At 40.8% G+C, this 17675-nt stretch overlaps 1 protein-coding gene across 2 annotated transcripts; it reads right to left on the bottom strand.

Annotated features, from left to right (window-relative positions):
* Positions 1-1140: 1140 nt before the first annotated feature.
* On the bottom strand, positions 1141-15028 carry LOC112891213. Of its 2 annotated transcripts, XM_025958162.1 has the most exons (42): positions 14868-15028; positions 14677-14755; positions 14383-14460; positions 14217-14297; positions 12986-13062; positions 12848-12902; positions 12670-12718; positions 12279-12416; positions 12100-12181; positions 11837-11915; positions 11575-11618; positions 11305-11499; positions 10864-10939; positions 10431-10511; positions 10236-10316; positions 9836-9912; positions 9699-9753; positions 9557-9605; positions 9297-9434; positions 8941-9022; positions 8773-8851; positions 8522-8568; positions 8171-8385; positions 7955-8042; positions 7744-7863; positions 7546-7664; positions 7406-7478; positions 7211-7330; positions 6491-6559; positions 6177-6347; positions 6050-6097; positions 5769-5910; positions 4953-5050; positions 4459-4603; positions 4284-4369; positions 4090-4200; positions 3825-3899; positions 3633-3698; positions 3324-3512; positions 3116-3226; positions 2900-2980; positions 1141-1645 (listed from the first exon to the last, which is right to left on the bottom strand). In XM_025958162.1, the coding sequence occupies exons 1-42, from the start codon at positions 14976-14978 to the stop codon at positions 1466-1468; spliced, it is 4140 nt and encodes a 1379-aa protein (XP_025813947.1). In that variant the 5' UTR covers positions 14979-15028; the 3' UTR covers positions 1141-1465. The 2 variants fall into 2 exon arrangements, with proteins under 2 accessions (XP_025813947.1, XP_025813948.1); XM_025958163.1 differs by lacking the exons at positions 12848-12902; positions 12986-13062; positions 14217-14297; ... (1 more) ...; positions 14677-14755; positions 14868-15028 and having other exon boundaries at positions 12689-12707.
* Between the last annotated feature and the right edge of the window lie 2647 nt (positions 15029-17675).

The following is a 17675-nucleotide window of genomic DNA, read 5'->3' as shown; positions in this document are numbered from 1 at the left end:
CTGCTGCTGCTGCACGAGCTGCTGGTGGTGGCTGCGCTGCTACAGCGGCTTCGGAAGGGGAGGAGCAAGAGATATCCAACCTACAGGAAAGTACGGCTCTGATACCAGATGTTAGGAGCTCAATTTTCACTCTCATTGAGCTGAGAGGATGACACTCAAGTTTGGGAAGTTTTCTGGGTTTTTCTTCATTCACACTCACAATGCCATGCCTTCCAACGGGAGGGGTGGCCACATATATATACAGCAGGCTGCTGGGCAGCAACAAAGCCAATAATGCTAGTCTAACACTAGTCTAACTGCTGTCCTAGAGAGGACACTAACTGCTGTCCTAGAGAGGACACTAACTGCTGTCCTTTAGTCCAAGATGCCTGCAGTCCAAGATGCTAAGGACTACAAGATGCTAACTGCTGCTAAGGACCACAAAGACCAGCAGCAAGGACTTATCCATCACCTACAACATGCAGACTTTGCGATCAAGAAGACGAAACGGCTGACCACCTGCTCTGCACTTGCTCCTTCACGCAGCAGGTTTGGCAGTCCCTCCTGGTTGCCATTGCTGTCCAGTTCCCTCCCTCCTCAGCAGGACTTTCCTTCTTGTACTGGTGGCTACTCCTGCGGCGTGGGTTACCAAAGGAGCAGAAGCAGGGAGTGGATACGGCCGTGATGCTTGTCTCCTGGAGAATTTGGAAAGAACGCAACGCAAGGGTGTTCAACAATGTCGAGCTTAGTGCCAACCAGCTGACCCATGCAGTTCTTTCCGAAGGCGACCAGTGGATTCAAGCAGGAGCACGGAAGCTTTGCGGCCATTGAATGGCCTTGTAGCGTGTTGTCGTCTAGAGCTCTCTCTAGTTAGGCTCCGCTCGCTACCCGGTTGCATTCTAGTGCCGTATAGTCCCCTAACTCTTTCTGATAGACCTGCATTGTAAAACTTGCTACTATATTTTTCTTCTTAATGCAATGATACGCAGCTCTCCTGTGCATTCTCGGGAAAAAAAATGTTAGCCACAAAGTTTAAACTCTTTACTGGCTCGTAGAACATCACATAAAGAAAAGCAGTTAGCTCAATCTTTCGTGTTTCAATATTACGTTGCACAAAAGACAAATATATTGAAAGCTCCCAAACGAACACAGACTCAGCAATTGAACGGCAACAAACAAGCCAGTATTTATTAATAATGGACCATTTACAGTTACAGCAATGTTATAAAACACTTACTAAGGCCTTGATCGTGCCATCTGCATCATGTTGCAAACTTGCAATGAAGCAGGCGGTATGCAAAATGACAGAATTTCCCCTAAAAACTTGAGCAAATGTCCCAAATTCAGAAGTTCAGATTACATAGGCTCCAACTGCAGCTCGCTTGAAGACTGCGGCTGAACAACATTATTAGCGAACCGAGGAAACTGTCATGCCCACAGGGCTGTGTGCTGCAGGCACCAGTTGTTCGTGTGCGGTCTGCTACGTTCAGGCTTTCCCAGCTGATCCAAAGAGGTGTAATTTCTCTGCGATGACAGCTTTCATTGCTTCTTTAGCAGATGCCATGACTTGGATGAGGTCCTTTTCTGGCTTTTTAAGGGACTCCAGGTAGCTGTTTCGGACCTCAGTGTTCACGTTGAATTTCCTCACGCCCAAGCCTATGCATTCCTGCTCCAGAAATTAATACATGATTACCGGCACTTGCACAATCCGTTCGATCATAGCAATAGGTTCTGTATGGAATCGTGATTCGGTCCGTACACTTCATGCAGGAACAAGGAAAAATGTACTGCAAGTACTAAAACTTAAAATCTACCTCTCAAGACATGTTCACAGGCTTGCAGTGGGAAAATAATTACAGTGTTTAGATAACTCGGTTATTTCCATGGTTAATGCCTAAAACAAGTCTTGAACAAACAATTATAGGTTCACATACCATGTTGAGCCTCATGCAGTAACTCTTTGCTGAAAGTTTAGAAAATGGTTTGTGATGGATTGCCTTCCTTTACCCAACACTTTAACAATAGCTATAAGCTACAGCTTCAATAGTCTAATAAATAAAAAAGGGAAAGAATACCCGGTATGTGCATTGGACGAAGACCTCCAATTGTGGGAGATGCTAGAAAACATGCATATTCAGCTAGATGTCCAGGATCAGCATATTTGGAAGCTTTAAAGCACTGGCATCTACCCTAACGAATCTGCCTACAATTTGTTCTTTGCTGGGACCATTAAATTTGCACCAGGGAAGTGGATTTGGAAGTCTCGGGATCCTTTATGGTGCAAATTTTTCATATGGCTTGCTGTCCTCAATCGTTGTTGGACTGCTGATAGGTTGTCAAAGCGCGGATTGCCACACCCGGTGGCTTGTTCACTTTGTGATCAAGCCCCTGAAACCATTAACCACCTGCTGATTTCATGTGTGGTCGTGTGGGAAGTTTGATACACTGATTTTCAGAAAATTGGCCTGCAGGCTCTATCTCCACAACCAGGTGTTGTTTCCTTCTCCAGCTGGTGGAACAGGACATTCAAGAGATCGGACAAGGAGCACCGCAAAGGCCGAAATACATTGATCATCTTAGTAGCTTGGGAGATTTGGAAACACCGAGCGACTATGTTTTCAACAATGCTAGCCCTAATCTGTCTTTGGTAGTGTGGACAGTAGAGGAGAAAGCCCTATGGTTTACAGCCGGGGGCTCATGGCCTCCAGACCCTTTTCTAGGGTTGGTATTCTTGCGATTTGTTCGTTTCCTTGTTCAGGCATGGCACACATGTATCTGTGGGTCTAGAGTGTTTGGATCTTGTGTGTTTCTGTGTGTGTGTGTGTGTGCTGTTGTAATTTTAGTACTCTTTTCTTCTTAATGAAATGACACAGCTGTCTTGCGTCGTCTGAGTAAAAAAATTTGAAAGGATGTAACGAACCTGTACAAGCTCATGAGGCAGACCAGATGCTCCATGGAGAACCAAGCTAACTCCTTTCTTTAGGGTTAACGCACGAAGGTCCTGTCATTAGTTAAAGAACATGCTGATTCTGTAAGGACTACTCAAATTAAAGCAGGCACTCGAACAATCTAATTTTATCTCTAACAAACTTTTCATGAGACATTCAACAAGCAAGTGTAATTGAATTTGCCTGACCTTTAGCAAGTCAAGTCTGAGTTTTGGTCCACTAGGTGGATATTTTCCATGAACATTTCCAATGCAAACTGCTAGAGCATCAATACTTGTCTCATCAATAAATCCCTCAGCCTGAAAATATATACTACAAACGTTTTAAGAAACATGCACCACAAGTATAGCAATAGAAAGTCATTCAGTTCATATTGTAACAGAAGAATAATTGCACCTGAGCAACATCAGTAAATCTCGCTTCGTATTCTTCAACTGTCAAGCCATCTTCAGAGCCTGAGAGTCTACCCAATTCAGCTTCCACAAGTAAACCTTTTGCATGAGCCAAAGAAGATACGCTCTTTGTGTATAAGATGTTCTCCCCTAATGTTAGATGGGAACCATCCACCATGACTGAATCAAATCCCTGGAAATTCAAGTGTCACAGCAATTGACCAGGAGAAAACTCAAGATTAAGTGTTCATGGCTAGGAAATGCATGTGCAAATTTTGGCAGTTTATATTTGAGGTGGATCTTCTTCACATACCATCTCAAGAGCTTGAAGCAAGTCTGACTTGGAAGTGCCATGATCATAATGAACAGTGATAGGCACCTGCGATAAGAGAATCAGAGAATGCTTACCGCTAACATTTGTCGAACAGGTGGTTTATTTAGGAGTAAAGATAGTTTAATTTGTGAAATTTTCTTTGAAAATTGTAAATTCTCAAGTTTCCCTTACACTGGATTGTTCTGCAGCAGCAATGCAGGACGCTACCAATGGGACCCCACCTTGCTTCAGAGCACTAGGATGAATCTAAATGGCAACCACAGAAATCAAGATGAAAGTTGAGAAAATACATGCCATCTACTAAAATTTCATATTCCGCAAGGTGCTCATAATCAAGAGCTATGTGGTACTGCTTCTATCAATGGGTACTAAATATGTTTAATTAGGTTTTCTGCATCATGTGATTTCTGAAAGTCAGCATATTGAAGTTCCTAACCTGCAGGATAGCAGGGCTATTTTCAGCCTCTGCTGCTGCAACGACAGCTTCAACTCCTTCAAGATTATACACATTGAAAGCGCCAATGGCATAACCACCCTTCTCCGCATTCTTTACAATAAGAAAATAGTCAAAATCTGGTAAATGATCCCGAAATTAGTCTTGATAAGATGTTGAAATGGAGGGAATCTTACCAGAAGAAGTTGTTTTGTAGAACTTCTAGATGGGGAAGCCCAATTTCGTACCACTTTAGCAAGAGCACTATTATCGCCAACATTACCTGTTTCGAGGAGCAAGATAGTACCTTGAGTCAAAAGGTTATATTATGTTTATGTGTTGGTATGGAATATGAACAGAAATGTTTATTACCAGGAAATACAATGTAAGGTACACCGGGGAATCTACTCTCAGGACCAAGCTGCCACAATGGTACACCAGCTAATGCTTGTCCCATTACTTTGGCACGCTGAGCTTCCAAAGCTTTTGTAGCAATATCAGATGAAGTGATTCCTCCCTATGTGAATGACATTGTAAAAAGTAATTTCAGAAGTCAATTTCATTCACAACATGTGGGCTTTATCTTTTTGTTTACCAACTAGAACAGCAGCACCTATATACATTGTTTTTGCTCCAACAGAACATGTAATTATGTAAATGTAATTCTATCTCAAATTTCATCAAGTATTTAATTAATAATAAGAATCAAAGAAAACAGAACTAACGCACTCATTTAACAGCAATCAGCCAATTCTCGAAAAGCTGTAACAAATTATCTATATGCATATCAAGTGCAATATGATGAACTGAGTAGCAACTAACAAGTCGATATGGTTAGATGGAAAAAATAGACATTTAACTTTTACCTTTGCAATGATGTACCGAGGTTTACTATCAATCCTTCTCACAATCTCCACTAGTGCTGAACTCACTTTATAATTAATGTCTAAGCTTTCTTCAGGAGCTGCAATACAATAGGTATACTCTTTTTAGCTCTAAGGAGGTCAAACTACTTCATCAAAAACATCAAAGGGAGAAAAGGAACATTCCTTATGTTTGGCATAAAAATAAAATAGAGTTGATTTGGCTAAGCTTCTGATGTTACATAAGGTTATAATGCACACTAGAGGTGGTCTATTTAATTGATTTGAATTATCCACTTCCTTTGGGCTTGCCTGTAAATACATAACTCCTAAATAAACAAAATTATACAGAACTCTGTGGCGTTGCAGTGACTTGTATATCTGTGTGATCGACTTGGAGATAACCAGCATTTTCAGCTTATCCACGACAAAGTTTTGGTTGGCCTTCCCATACTGTCTCAATTCATGCCTTAAATTTGGGTAGAAGTACCTCCTCGTATATGCCAACAACAATGCTAAGCAAGCATGACATCATGGACTGGTTATGCACCTTGGATCTTATTTAATTTTATAATAGAAAACAGATAAAAGTACTACATGCATACTCTTTGTCATGATGCATAATATTCTAATGCTATTACTGATCCACTATACTGCACAATTTGCTAACTAACTTGACAAGTCGTGTGTGGCTCAAGGAATTTAGGACATTACACACTATATATTATTACTATATCAGGATTGCCTCAGAGCTTCATCACTGTTATGGTAACCAACAAACAATATAATTGGATGTAGAGTAAGCAGAAAGATGCTAACTTTTTCCAGTAATGAGCTGGCGGCTGGTGACAACTAGAGTGTCTTTTCTGTTTTGTATGTAAGCATTTCCAAGTTCAACGACTCGGCTAATTTCTTGGTCTCTGTCCTCTGTTGATTTCATTGAAACCATCTCGACAGACACCTATAAAGAGGCAAGAGAGCTCATTGGATAGAGATGATCTCAAATAAAATAGTCCAAATTTAAAACAGAAAAATGTAAATAAACTTATTAGAGATGTCAATGTCTCATGTTTACGCATGAAGGGGAAAAAATGACTTACCTCTATTACTCGAAGGGATTGCCCGCACTGTGACCGCAACTCATCAACCTAATAAATGCAAATATACATAAGACTCAATCTGAAAAAAAATAGAAACAGAGAGAATCTTAATCGTGAGAAGTCTGACCTGCTTTGTTGTTTTTGGCACATAGGAACCAACAACTATGAGGCCTCCAGTTAAAGCTCTTTTTAAGCCTAGGTCATTTGGACAGATAGGTGGCTTTTGCTTGATCCCAATCCTTGCACTTACAAAACTTGCAGCTGTGCGGCATAGAAACTTCTTTCCTTTCAATTCAGCCTGTCAAAATAACATAATAAGGAAAGAACGATAGCAGATCCAAATAAGCACTCATGCTAGAATAAAACATTATCATTTACAACTTGATAGGAATTTGGTACTGTGAGCAAATGGTGTTTGTAAAATGGAGTGAGGCAACATACCTGGATCATTCCAGAAGCAAAGACGGCCATGTCCTTCTCACTAGCAGCATTGACGATGCACACAGAGCTCTACAACACACAAACTCCTTATCAGAAGATTTGTGAACCAAGAACAGAAGGAATAACAGAAAATTGAATTACGATAATATCGAATTGCAAAGGGCCATGTAGCCTAGTGGTTGCAGTTGTTAGATGTATATGCACCCTTTGTATTTTCCCCATTGTGTACAGGTTTTGTGCATATTTGCTAATGCCTGTACATGTATATATTCGGGCCTAGAGCCCTCATATTGAATGCAAGTGCTATTCATAACAGTAGTGACCTTAGTAGCACCCCATGTCCTGGGTTCGAATACTAGTGGGAGCGAATTTCATGCTGGTTCCCTGGTCAGCATGGGTGAACCACCTGTGGTGGGTAGCCCCTCATGTAAGGAGCTGGTGCAGCATCCCCACGTATTTGGGTGAGGGCAGTCTTTCCCCCTCCGGGCGAGTTTTATATTGTGATTGAATTAATGGAAAAGTTCCAAGACTTTCCTAAGTGCAATTTTGCTTAGGAAAAGTACAATAGTAATTAGCCACTTTGTTGTTTCTTGTTTGGCTAATGATGACAGGTGCATTCACGATGTGCATCAAAAAAGGCATGCTAATTTAGACAACCAGCTTCTGCAAAAAAGTTAATAGCAAATTAACTTTCACATGAAATAGCATTTTATAAAATACCTTCTCCAAGCTACAGAGATGCTGACAGACTGCATTTGGTCCTTGTTTACGCAAGAGATTTATGGAAATTGTTGAAACTTGTTTCTCAGAAACTCGTCCTCTAGTCTTCTCTTCAACCCACTACGTGGTCAAGTACAAAAAAAATTCTTAGGTATTGCTCTTCCCTTTACCAAAACAATATCTCTAGAAACTTACCTGTCTAAGATTGGAGGATTTATAGCCAAAAGCTGCATCCTTGGCAAACTCAGTTTCACCAGCAGGTATTAATCTGGTATAAATATTAGGACCATCAACCTTTTGTCATATTGCTTATTGAAATAGCTACCATAGATTACCTGTCAGAGTCTGCAACATAGTGGACGTCATTAATAGTGTATCGTCCACCTTGAAGGAAAAACGGACAGATTATCCAAGCATCCATCTCGCCTAATACTGAGACAGCTGCATCAGCTTCCTGGAAAGCAGAAGAATAATGATGACCATGGAAACTGAAAAAGAAAAAAAAATCAAACATGTACGACTTAGATATTAACCTCTGGGAAATGACCACGCAGAGTTGAATCACCTCTCAAGACCACTGTATAACTAACACCAGGGACATTCTTTGCTGCAGCTTCGAGATTTCTGCAGATAGTTTGTACTAGCAACATAGCCTATTACAGTGAAACAGTTAAATATATATCTACATACATTTCAAGGGGCTGCAAATTTAATAATTAACTGCTATGAACATCATTCCCTTACCTTATCAGCAGTCATTGAACGGGAGTTTGTCAAAATGAAAAAGCAAGTTGGTAGCTTGAGAAATTGTTCGACAAGGGCTTCAACAGTGCTGCAGTTTAATTCCATGCTAGGCTTAAGAAACCATGTATTTAAAGAACATCAATGAAGCTCATATATAAATTTATGCTAGTGCAATATATATACAGACTAAATAAAACATTAAATTCTGAGGTTTACCATTCAGTTAAAACTTCTATATCATGTACTGTTTGAGTTCCAGTTGGATCATCATCTAAAACTACAAGAATCTTTTTGCTATTACGAGATGCAACAGAAACAAGGTCATCCATTGGATCTTCTGGCCATTCAGCAGGAAGAGAATGAAGGACATCTTCTTTACTAAGCAAGGGAGGCTTCCCTTCTACTTTAACACCAGTTAATGTCTCGTAGACCTGCAGTCACAACCCTCTTGTCAGACCGATATAAAAATTATACCGTAAATTAGTAAAGACTGAATGGGTGATAAGATTAGGGGTGTAATATTTCAGCATGGTCAAATTCCAACTTCCTAAAGAACATAATACACACCTTGACAACAGCAGCATCATCGTATCGACCCCACCCAGAAGCAGATCCTGTTATAAATGCATCATGAATTAATAGAAGCAATATCATTTAGCACTTGTTATCCCAGGAAGACATGTTGCTTGATGGTTGATTTCTAGAATACGATACAATGACATTATTCAGGACATTTTTTTTCATGTAAAAGCAAGAACCATCTGGAACAGAAATACATAATCAAATAAGAGATCTTTGTTTTCTTACAGAAAACCAACCTGATATAAATAGCTGATGAGCAATACTAGAGACATGCACTGGGATCCTCGAATTGGAACTTTCACAAGATACTATACCCTGTAAAAGACAAGATACCAGCATTTAGAATATACTGATAGTAGCTAACAATGTCAATAAGTTAAAGGTTGGTAGTTGGTTATCCATACAAGATCCTTGACAAATATATCCACTGCAGAATAAGGTGTATAATCATTATCGAGCATGTGTGGCACACGATTTCCAAACATCCTGCAGGATGGATATTGCTTGTATCAGGAATCATCTAATCAGCTTAACATATTATAAAGTGTACAAACATTGTATAAAGAATTATAGAAGACCATTAAATTATGGAATCTAAAGGAACTGTTAGTTGGCAAAAACTAGTTGCCTTGAATGTTCCCATTTCTTTGCTTATCGGTTTGCTAGTCAACCAACATAATCAAAAGAAACATAAATTTAAAACATAAGGATTGAGAAGTGACTGATTAAAGTGAGGAAGGGCATAATCAAAGAAATATACCATGAATAACCTCTTGAATGTTGCAAAATTTCAAAGACACTTCTTGTTCTCAGATTTAGTCGAGCAGCAAATGCCATGGCTTCAGCTGCTGAGGCTATATGAACCCCAGCAAGAAGTTGGTTGACCATCTTAACAGAGCTGGAAAGAATGAGAAAATAGATACCCATTTATATACAAATGAATAATAATTCGTTTTAAGTATATATCATGCAAACAATCACTCAGTGCTGATGAAAAAACTGCAAAACAAGAAGAATCACCTTGCAGCTCCACATCCTCCTTTGATGATATACAATTTCTCACTCAGTGCTGTTATTTCAAAACTGATAAGCCACTGGCCAATCTCTGGATGTTTGTCGAGGAACTAACATATGATGATGTTCAGGTAGTCTTCTTTATTACCTGATAGAACGGCACCTGTGCAATGCAGAGCTTCATCTGTCCCTGATGCCATTATCTGTTAAAATAATGAACAATGTTATTTCAATTAGGGCTATAACATCATGTCCATATTAAATTGATGTATTAGTGTATCATACAGTTAGAGTCCCATCTGCTGCCCTTTTGACACCACCAGATACCGGAGCATCAACCAACTTTATATCTCGGCATTCAGCTGTATGGAAGTATAGTCAATGATACCAAACCTTTCGATCACAGAAAACCGTACACAACTTTCAGATCACAAAAACACCTAGCAACATCATCAACAGTTCTTAAAGGTATAACCTCCATGGCTATAACAGTTGGTTTCAATAAAATCAATACCAAGTTATTGCAAGTTTCTCTACTTTTAAGAAAAGTAACAAAGAGCAACATTAATACACATTGGGGCTCCTAGAAGACATAACCAGCAAGATAAATCATAAACATTGTAAATAATTTGAGAATACTCTAGAACCTTATTTTGGGTAAGTAAAACTTGCTAAGAGCTGTTACCTTCTAATCTTTTGTTGAGGCGGATCACAAATCCTGGAGAAACTGTAGAAGATAGAATGACAGATGTTCCAGCTGACAGCACTGAAAACAAGGGCATTCACAGTACTGCAATTAAGCTCATCAAACAGTAAACCAACTTGGTAGATGCATTTACTTTGCAAAATCAGAACAGAAGGGCAAGCTTCTACAGATTACCTGGTACAGCACCAGCACTTCCATAAAGAACACTATCAGCTTGAAACTCATTTGCAACCATGATAATAAGTATTTCCACATCTGCAATCAGCTTGGGGTTAGTACATCATAAATGCTGTCGCTAACAAGTTAGTTCAAACTTTATGCAAGGTATCAGTGTTTAACCACTCTTCTAGTTGAACAGACAGGAACAGTTGTAACACTTTCAATTACATTGGTGACCTTACCATGGACACGAATTCTTCCCAAGAAATAAAGTTGTATGGTCATATGATTCCGTAAAAACTAGTTATATACAGATGATCTATCCTCAGACTGAATGATACAGGTTTACATTTTACATGAGAACATGTTTTGATAGTTATGATATAGGATCCAAAGAACTTTATGGGATGCAGATTTGCAAAGCATATGGCAAAACCTTGTAAATTACCTTTTGCTACTTCCTCAGGAGAACCTTTTGTTGATCCACCTAAATCATCAAACCTGGCCATTGTTGGCTTGTAGACCTAAATGGGAAATAGAGAAGCTAAACATTGAGGGCATGCACACAAACAAAAAAGGAGGGCAGGATTTCCATGTAGTAGCTCTATGACATATTCATGTAAAGTTACAGCAAAACATAAATCGAATGCATTCGTTGTCATGTGTAACACATCTAACAGCCAAAAGCCTATGGTTAGTGACTGAATCCAGCAATCATTGTGAGAATTTTCCAGATTTCCGGGATGCAAATTAAAGCAACACATGTGCAATTGGAAAGAAAAAATCGTGCCTAGTGCATCCCCCCCCCCCACCCACCCCCCACGTACTGCAACAATACAGAGGTTAATTATGAAGTTGGGAAGGTTAAGAAAGTCTGAAGAGTTCTCACATCATAAGCAACAACATAGAACCCTGATTTCAGCAAATGAGATGCCATTCCAAAACCCATAGCTCCAAGACCAATGAAGCCAATCCGCTTTGCTGATTTAGATTCCATAACAAGCTGGTCAGCTAATTTGCTTGCATCATAGATTTGTTGACTGGCAGCATCTACAATGTTTACTCCAAATGATGCTTCCCAAACCTGAAATGTTCAGTTCCAAATTCTAAAACAGATTTGAAATAAAAAAACACTTGAGTGCAAACAACTACTCCACACCTTCAGTGGTGAGGCAGATCCATCTCCAATTACTGCTGAAGAACCTGCAAATTTTACAGAGAAGAATGCATGAAACCAAAAAAAGCATAAGCAAGAATGCAGAGGTTGTAGTTTTGTTATGAAAGCAAGACAGATAGTAAACATGGATGGATTGTCTCAAGCCTTTGATTCCAAACATTAGTGACATTAGGACAGTGTCTTGCCATATGATACCCACTCTGGCTGGCAAATAGGCTGACATGTAAAAAAGCTTTAAGCATACCATGTATCAACTGTTGGTAGGCAACACCCAGAAGTGGCAGTGGAAACGTTACAGCTTTAGCCATATCCATCACATAGCTCTATGTTTTATAAAAGTGAAACTGTTAGAAATTCAGAACGGAAGCATTCAGCCAAGGAGTAGTGATAATTCTTTTCTGTTAGCAATATCGGAATGCCCATGTATAAAGAATAAAGAGGATCAGGAATGTGAAATTAAGCATGGAATCACCTACAGATCTCATAAGAAAAAGAACAGGAACTTACTGCATTTTTCTTTGATGAGTTTAAGAAGTCAATAAGCAAAGGATCCTCACTCAGAAGTTTTGGAACTAACTCCACAAATATCCTGTAAATATAATGTAGTAACATTTTAGTTGAAATGGATATCAAGTATTATTCATTTAGATATGACACAAACAATAGAAAAAAAAAACTCCCATAACCTTGAGCTTCCAGCAGCATTTGATATGATGTCATAGATAATTGATGGATGAATCCCAGCTCGAACACCAAGATACATTGCTTCAACAGATGCAATAAAATGAATGCTCTCCAGCAAATCATTTACCAGCCTAATTTTGCTGCAGATAAATGATAGATGTAGTGAGGAAAGGCATCGGAGTGCCTTTTACATGTTAATTAGCGAAGAATGTATATTGTTGTATAGTAGTTTCACTAAATGGTATGAACATAGCTTTTGTGATTGATGTTCCATAGCATCGCTATAGGGTTGTACTGGACTGTTTGTCCTTCAGTAATGATATGCTATGCAATTCTGCTACATATTCTTGATACAGAAAAAATATATTACTCTTGTCAGAAAGGGAGAGCAACCTGCTAGTGCAAAATTCACCTTCAGCAAAGTAAATGGTTTTGTCTAGACCTGAAAAGTTTCAGCATTTAGATTAAAGTTTTAGCTCTCTCGCAAAAAAAAATAGCATTCTTATACCTTGAGCATATCATAGGATACGAAAGGAGACAGAAATATTAGTGAACAGTTATTTGGAATTACCATTGAAAAACTGTCTAGCTCTTTCTGCTACATCCCGTCTCCCAGATGCTACAACCTGATATTCTTAGAGTAAATTATGATACGAGAAACGGAAACAGACATGCATGCAATTCAAATTCTCGTAAGTGCACTGCTTACAACAATCTGTTGTTTCAATTCGTCAGAAAGACCACTGAAAATGTATCCATCAAGAAGAAGGGCATCCTTCTTTTCATCTGCACAGCAAATTAAATTAAGCAAGATAAGTACCAGTCATTTATCTCGAAAATAACATCCTCTGTAGATCTCAATGGTTATACGTGTGTTCACAAAAGAAAAAAAGGTATACATGCGGCCTGTGGGCACAGCAATCAAGTTTTCAAATGTGCTCCCTTGAAAACTGAAGTCAAATATAAAATCACAAAAATTAGACATGAATATTCGCAGGTTTTTTTAATGTGAAACTTCCCTACACCTAGTAATTAAACTGAACCAAAACGAGGAAGGTAGCAGATGTTCTGGAACATAACACTTGGATCAAAGACATCAACATCTCCAATGGTTTCAACACCACTCATTTAAGTGAATTCGCTGCCCTTTGGAACCTGATTCACAATGTGAAGCTACAAATGGATCGAGAAGACCAAATCAAATGGAAACTAACTGCCAAAGAGTCTACACGGCCACCTTGGCCTATAAAGCTTAATTCGTCGGCTGTACCAAAGCGCCCCAGATATACTATATCGAAATCATGGGCGCCCCCAAAATGCAAGTTCTTTGCTTGGATCATCACCCAAAACCGTGTCCAGTCCTCAGACAGACTAGCCCAGCGTGGGTGGACACAGCCCATCCTGCTATACCGCCAAACTATGGAGACGGCTTATCACCTGTTGGCAGAGTGTAGATTCACAAGAAGGATTTGAGACTTACTGTGACATGGTTAGCACAGCCGAGCTTACGGCCAGCACCCAGCAGAGTGGCAACAGGGCACCAACGCACAAAATTGGTGGACCAACATAACCAACTCAACCTCTGTCCCCCGCAGCGCAATGTGAAGCCTCAACTTGCTGATCACATGGTAAATTTGGAAAGAAAAGAACTCCAGAGTTTCTAAGCGCTGTGAACTTCATCCATATCTCTCATTGTGAAAAGCAAAGAGGAGGCCGCCGCGTGGGCAACAGCGGGCGCCAAAGACCTAGCGATCCTTCTAGAGCGAGAATACCCTTTGTAATCTACTAACCGGTTTTAACCGATGTACTTTTCACTCTTCTTTATCAATGAAATAGGCACATTCTCGTGCCCGTTCGTTCAAAAAAGAAAGTAATTAAAGTGAACCTAGAGGTCTTAGTACAGAGGTCCTGCAGGTGAGTCGACAAACAAAATATGTTACCTGCAAGTTTCTGCTCTAGCTTCTCCAGCTGACTAGGCAGCAGTGTCGACCGAATCAATACGGCAGCACCCGTGCACAATCCTAAAATGCTCAAACAAACATCGGATCCATTATACCTTGTACCCAACACAAGGGTGGCAGGCAAAAGTCAACTGATAACACGTACCTTTCGCTATACCCTCAACTCCGAAGAACAACTCATCAACCCCATCCGCGTCGGTCAGCACGATCACCAGCGCGGAATCTGCAGTCACCAATAGGTTGCGATCGATCAGCTGAGCACGACCTCCTCGGCCGGCATTCCAACAAACGCCTCGCACGCACGCACGCACGACGCGTAGCAGCGAACCGCACGCCTACCGACCCTGCTAGTCGTCACTCATCCCGCACACCACCCGTATGCCTGCCTCTATCTCGAACTGAAACGGGACAGTACCGGAGCTCGAGAGTTCAGGCTCACCTCGCGCGGCTTCCGCCGGGCTCGCGCACCGGAGGAGGCCGCTCAGCTCCGCGAGCGCCGCCGATGCCGACCGGTCCGCCTGCGCATGAGTCACCAATTAGCCACAGTTGATCGATCGTCCCGGAGAAACGAAGCGACATGCGGGTGGAGGAAGAGCGGAAGGGCCCCGATTAGGGTGAGCGGGGACGGACCTCGGGGACGAAGCAGCGGACGCGGGCGCCGGAGCGGAGGAAGGAGGCGGCGAGCTCGACGCTGAGTTCGTCGGCGCCGAAGAACGCCACGGCGGCCGCGGCCGACGCCATCGCTCCACGCGGGGTGGGCGTGCTCTGCTCCCGCCGGTGACGACCCGAAGCAGAGCGGAGTGGAGCAGAGAAGCGGATCGAGTGAGCAAGCGAAATGGGCCGCCAGCACGAGGACGTCACTGTTGGAGACTTTTTTCCTTCTCGGGCTACCCATGCCACCGGCAGGTGGGACCCCTTCCCGGGTCGCGCGGAAGATGACTAGGAGAAGCCGCTTGGATTTTGGAGCGGATCACGGAAGCGCCAGGTGACGGGGATCGCACGTGGCGTTCCCTGCAAGTGGGCCATTGAATTTGGATGGGCCTGCCCATCTGATATTCTGCTCCACCAAGCTGTCAAGCTGACAATATTCTCTTCTCTTTTTTCGGAAGAAGCTGACAATATTTTCTGTACATATTTGGTTGATTAACAATGCATTCGATATGTCATCTGTGCATGTGATTTATTCGTTTTTGATGCAGTCGTATTCTATTGTCTTTAAGTTACCGACGGATCTTGTTAAGCGATACCACTTTGGTCGCAGTTTACTGTTTTTTCAAAAAAAAGCATAAGACCAATAGCATATGCAATATCAAATTTCGTATGAAATAAGTCATGATGAATATAGAAACTAGCGTACATAAGTCTAACATACTATACAGCATAAACACTATAGCCACAAACTCAGGATACACGCTTAAGGAATAGATTAGATCATATAGCACGTACTGAGCCTTGGCTGGAGGGTTAACGACGACGAACCGCCGATGCTGAAGACGATGAAGGCGGTTGTCCCGTGAGGCGATGGAGTTGGGTGAAAAATGCGCCGTGATGAAGATCTTGAGCAGTCGCGCAAAAGCGCTTCCTAAAAATCTTATTCGCCCTCTCCTGGTGCAGGATCCTAAAGGCAAAGTGTTCCGGAAACCTGCTCTCCCGTTCGCCGGTGCACACCGGTGCTCGGGATGGAGAAGACTACGGTAGCGGCGTAGCAACGTGAAGAGGCAAAAATCCTAGATTTTGGTGTATCTTTGGTGGAGGCCGATAAGTCATATTATAAGGAAGTCGATCTCGCCTCGTGATCGGGATTTAAACCGATTAGGCTTAGAATTTAGACTTCCATAACTTGCAGACTTAGTGACCAAGTCATCAAAAATTAAAACTACAAAAGGAAGCTGCGCCCCCGCAAGATGAGGGGCCAGATTTCGGCAGACCATTCACGCAAGTGCCGCGTGCCCACGTCCTTCGCCCCGCCCGGCGAGGCGTGGTGTGCCACGTGTGGTATTTATCTTCCCTCCTCCATCACATAGCTTGGAGGAGTGGAGAAAATCTTCGTATTTATATTGGTCATCCCACTTCTTTACTGGTAAGGTGGAACTAAATTTAAATTTCTAAATTTATTAATGGACCGAGCCACTAAAATTCTAGTAAATACCACATATGTACTCACGAGAGACAGAGATGCCCCAGCCCCCAGATACCGGAAATGGTGCGAATACATGGAGAACTATACTCAAAGTTCTGAACAACTTCTCAGTTATAGCTAGACGAGTCTAATTTTTACCATTTATAAGAAAGCAAATTTCAGGCGTTGTACGTACTATACGTGAGTTTGTTTCTTTTTATATATCTTGCAGATGATGTTGCATTTGAACTTTAAATTGTGCAGTGATGTAGACGAAATCTCATCCGTATCTGTGCAAAAGTTTAGGTAATCTCTTCTTTCTAATAAATCCCATTGCGCAAGATTTAGATCTTTCTATGGGAAGATAGTGCTTCTTGTTGAAGAGTGAATGGTACCACAAAAAAAAAATGGTGATCAGTGTCCTAGATGGTTCTTAAAAGTGGACAAACATACATGTCACGAAGAATGAAAAAAGAACTCCCTATAAAAAGCATATATGTGGCTTCAGAATTCTGTTTGGACGAGCCCTTGCTGTATGTGGCTTCAGGTGCGTTTTTGTGGTTGCACAAAGGATTTGGATGCAACCCAAGCAAGGAAACAAAGATATGAAGGTTTGGAAGTTTCCAATGATTGATTTTCAAAATCTCCGAGGCCCCGTTTGGATCCTTGAAATTGAATTCCATTCTAATAATCATAATTTAGATATAAATTAATTAAGCTAATATAGTTGTATGTGGAATATATTTGTATATTATTGTTAGCCATATCAAAGAGATACCCATGTACTGCACTTCTGTTATACGGAAGCGAGTCGAGAAATATGCTATAAGTTGTACGTTAGAAATATATCTATAGAATTATTTTACATCTCCTACCCCTGTAAATTTAAGATAAGCTTATATATATATATTTTGGAAAGTTGTTTAATGTTACAATCCAAGACAAATAGCCTACTTTATTAAGTAGATTTTAATTTTTCAAAATGAATGGATCCAAACGGACATGATATATTAATTGATTGTAGCTGCAGTTTTGTCCCCTATCTCTCGCTTCTTTACCTGCCGGTGATTTGTCATCAAAATATGTGATGCAGACTATGATGATACCTCATAAGTTTGTCTGTCATTTCCATCCAAGTCGTGCCAACAGATCGAGACCTACCCTCTATGGCCAACAGGGTAGACATGGTAGTAGATTTAAGCCCCAACAGGTTAGATATGGTAGTAGATTTAAGCTCCGTTTGGATGGGCTAAACTAAGAGGACTAAAGTTTAATATGATGTTTGATAATAGACTAAATATAATTCTGAACTAATAAAG

Source organism: Panicum hallii, chromosome 4, assembly GCF_002211085.1.
Source record: "Panicum hallii strain FIL2 chromosome 4, PHallii_v3.1, whole genome shotgun sequence".
NCBI lineage: Eukaryota > Viridiplantae > Streptophyta > Magnoliopsida > Poales > Poaceae > Panicum > Panicum hallii.
The sequence above is the reverse complement of the archived record's forward strand: the minus strand, read 5'-3'. Positions and strand labels throughout refer to the sequence as shown.

Bases quoted from the DNA above. Each gene is read 5' to 3' on its own strand.
- LOC112891213 (XM_025958162.1), bottom strand. From the start codon at position 14,978: ATGGCGTCGGCCGCGGCCGCCGTGGCGTTCTTCGGCGCCGACGAACTC. The intron at 10,512-10,863 runs GTAATTTACAAG...AGCTGATTGCAG, and splicing joins TCCTGAGGAAGTAGCAAAAG to ATGTGGAAATACTTATTATC. The intron at 7,479-7,545 runs GTAATCTATGGT...TATTTATACCAG, and splicing joins TATGTTGCAGACTCTGACAG to ATTAATACCTGCTGGTGAAA.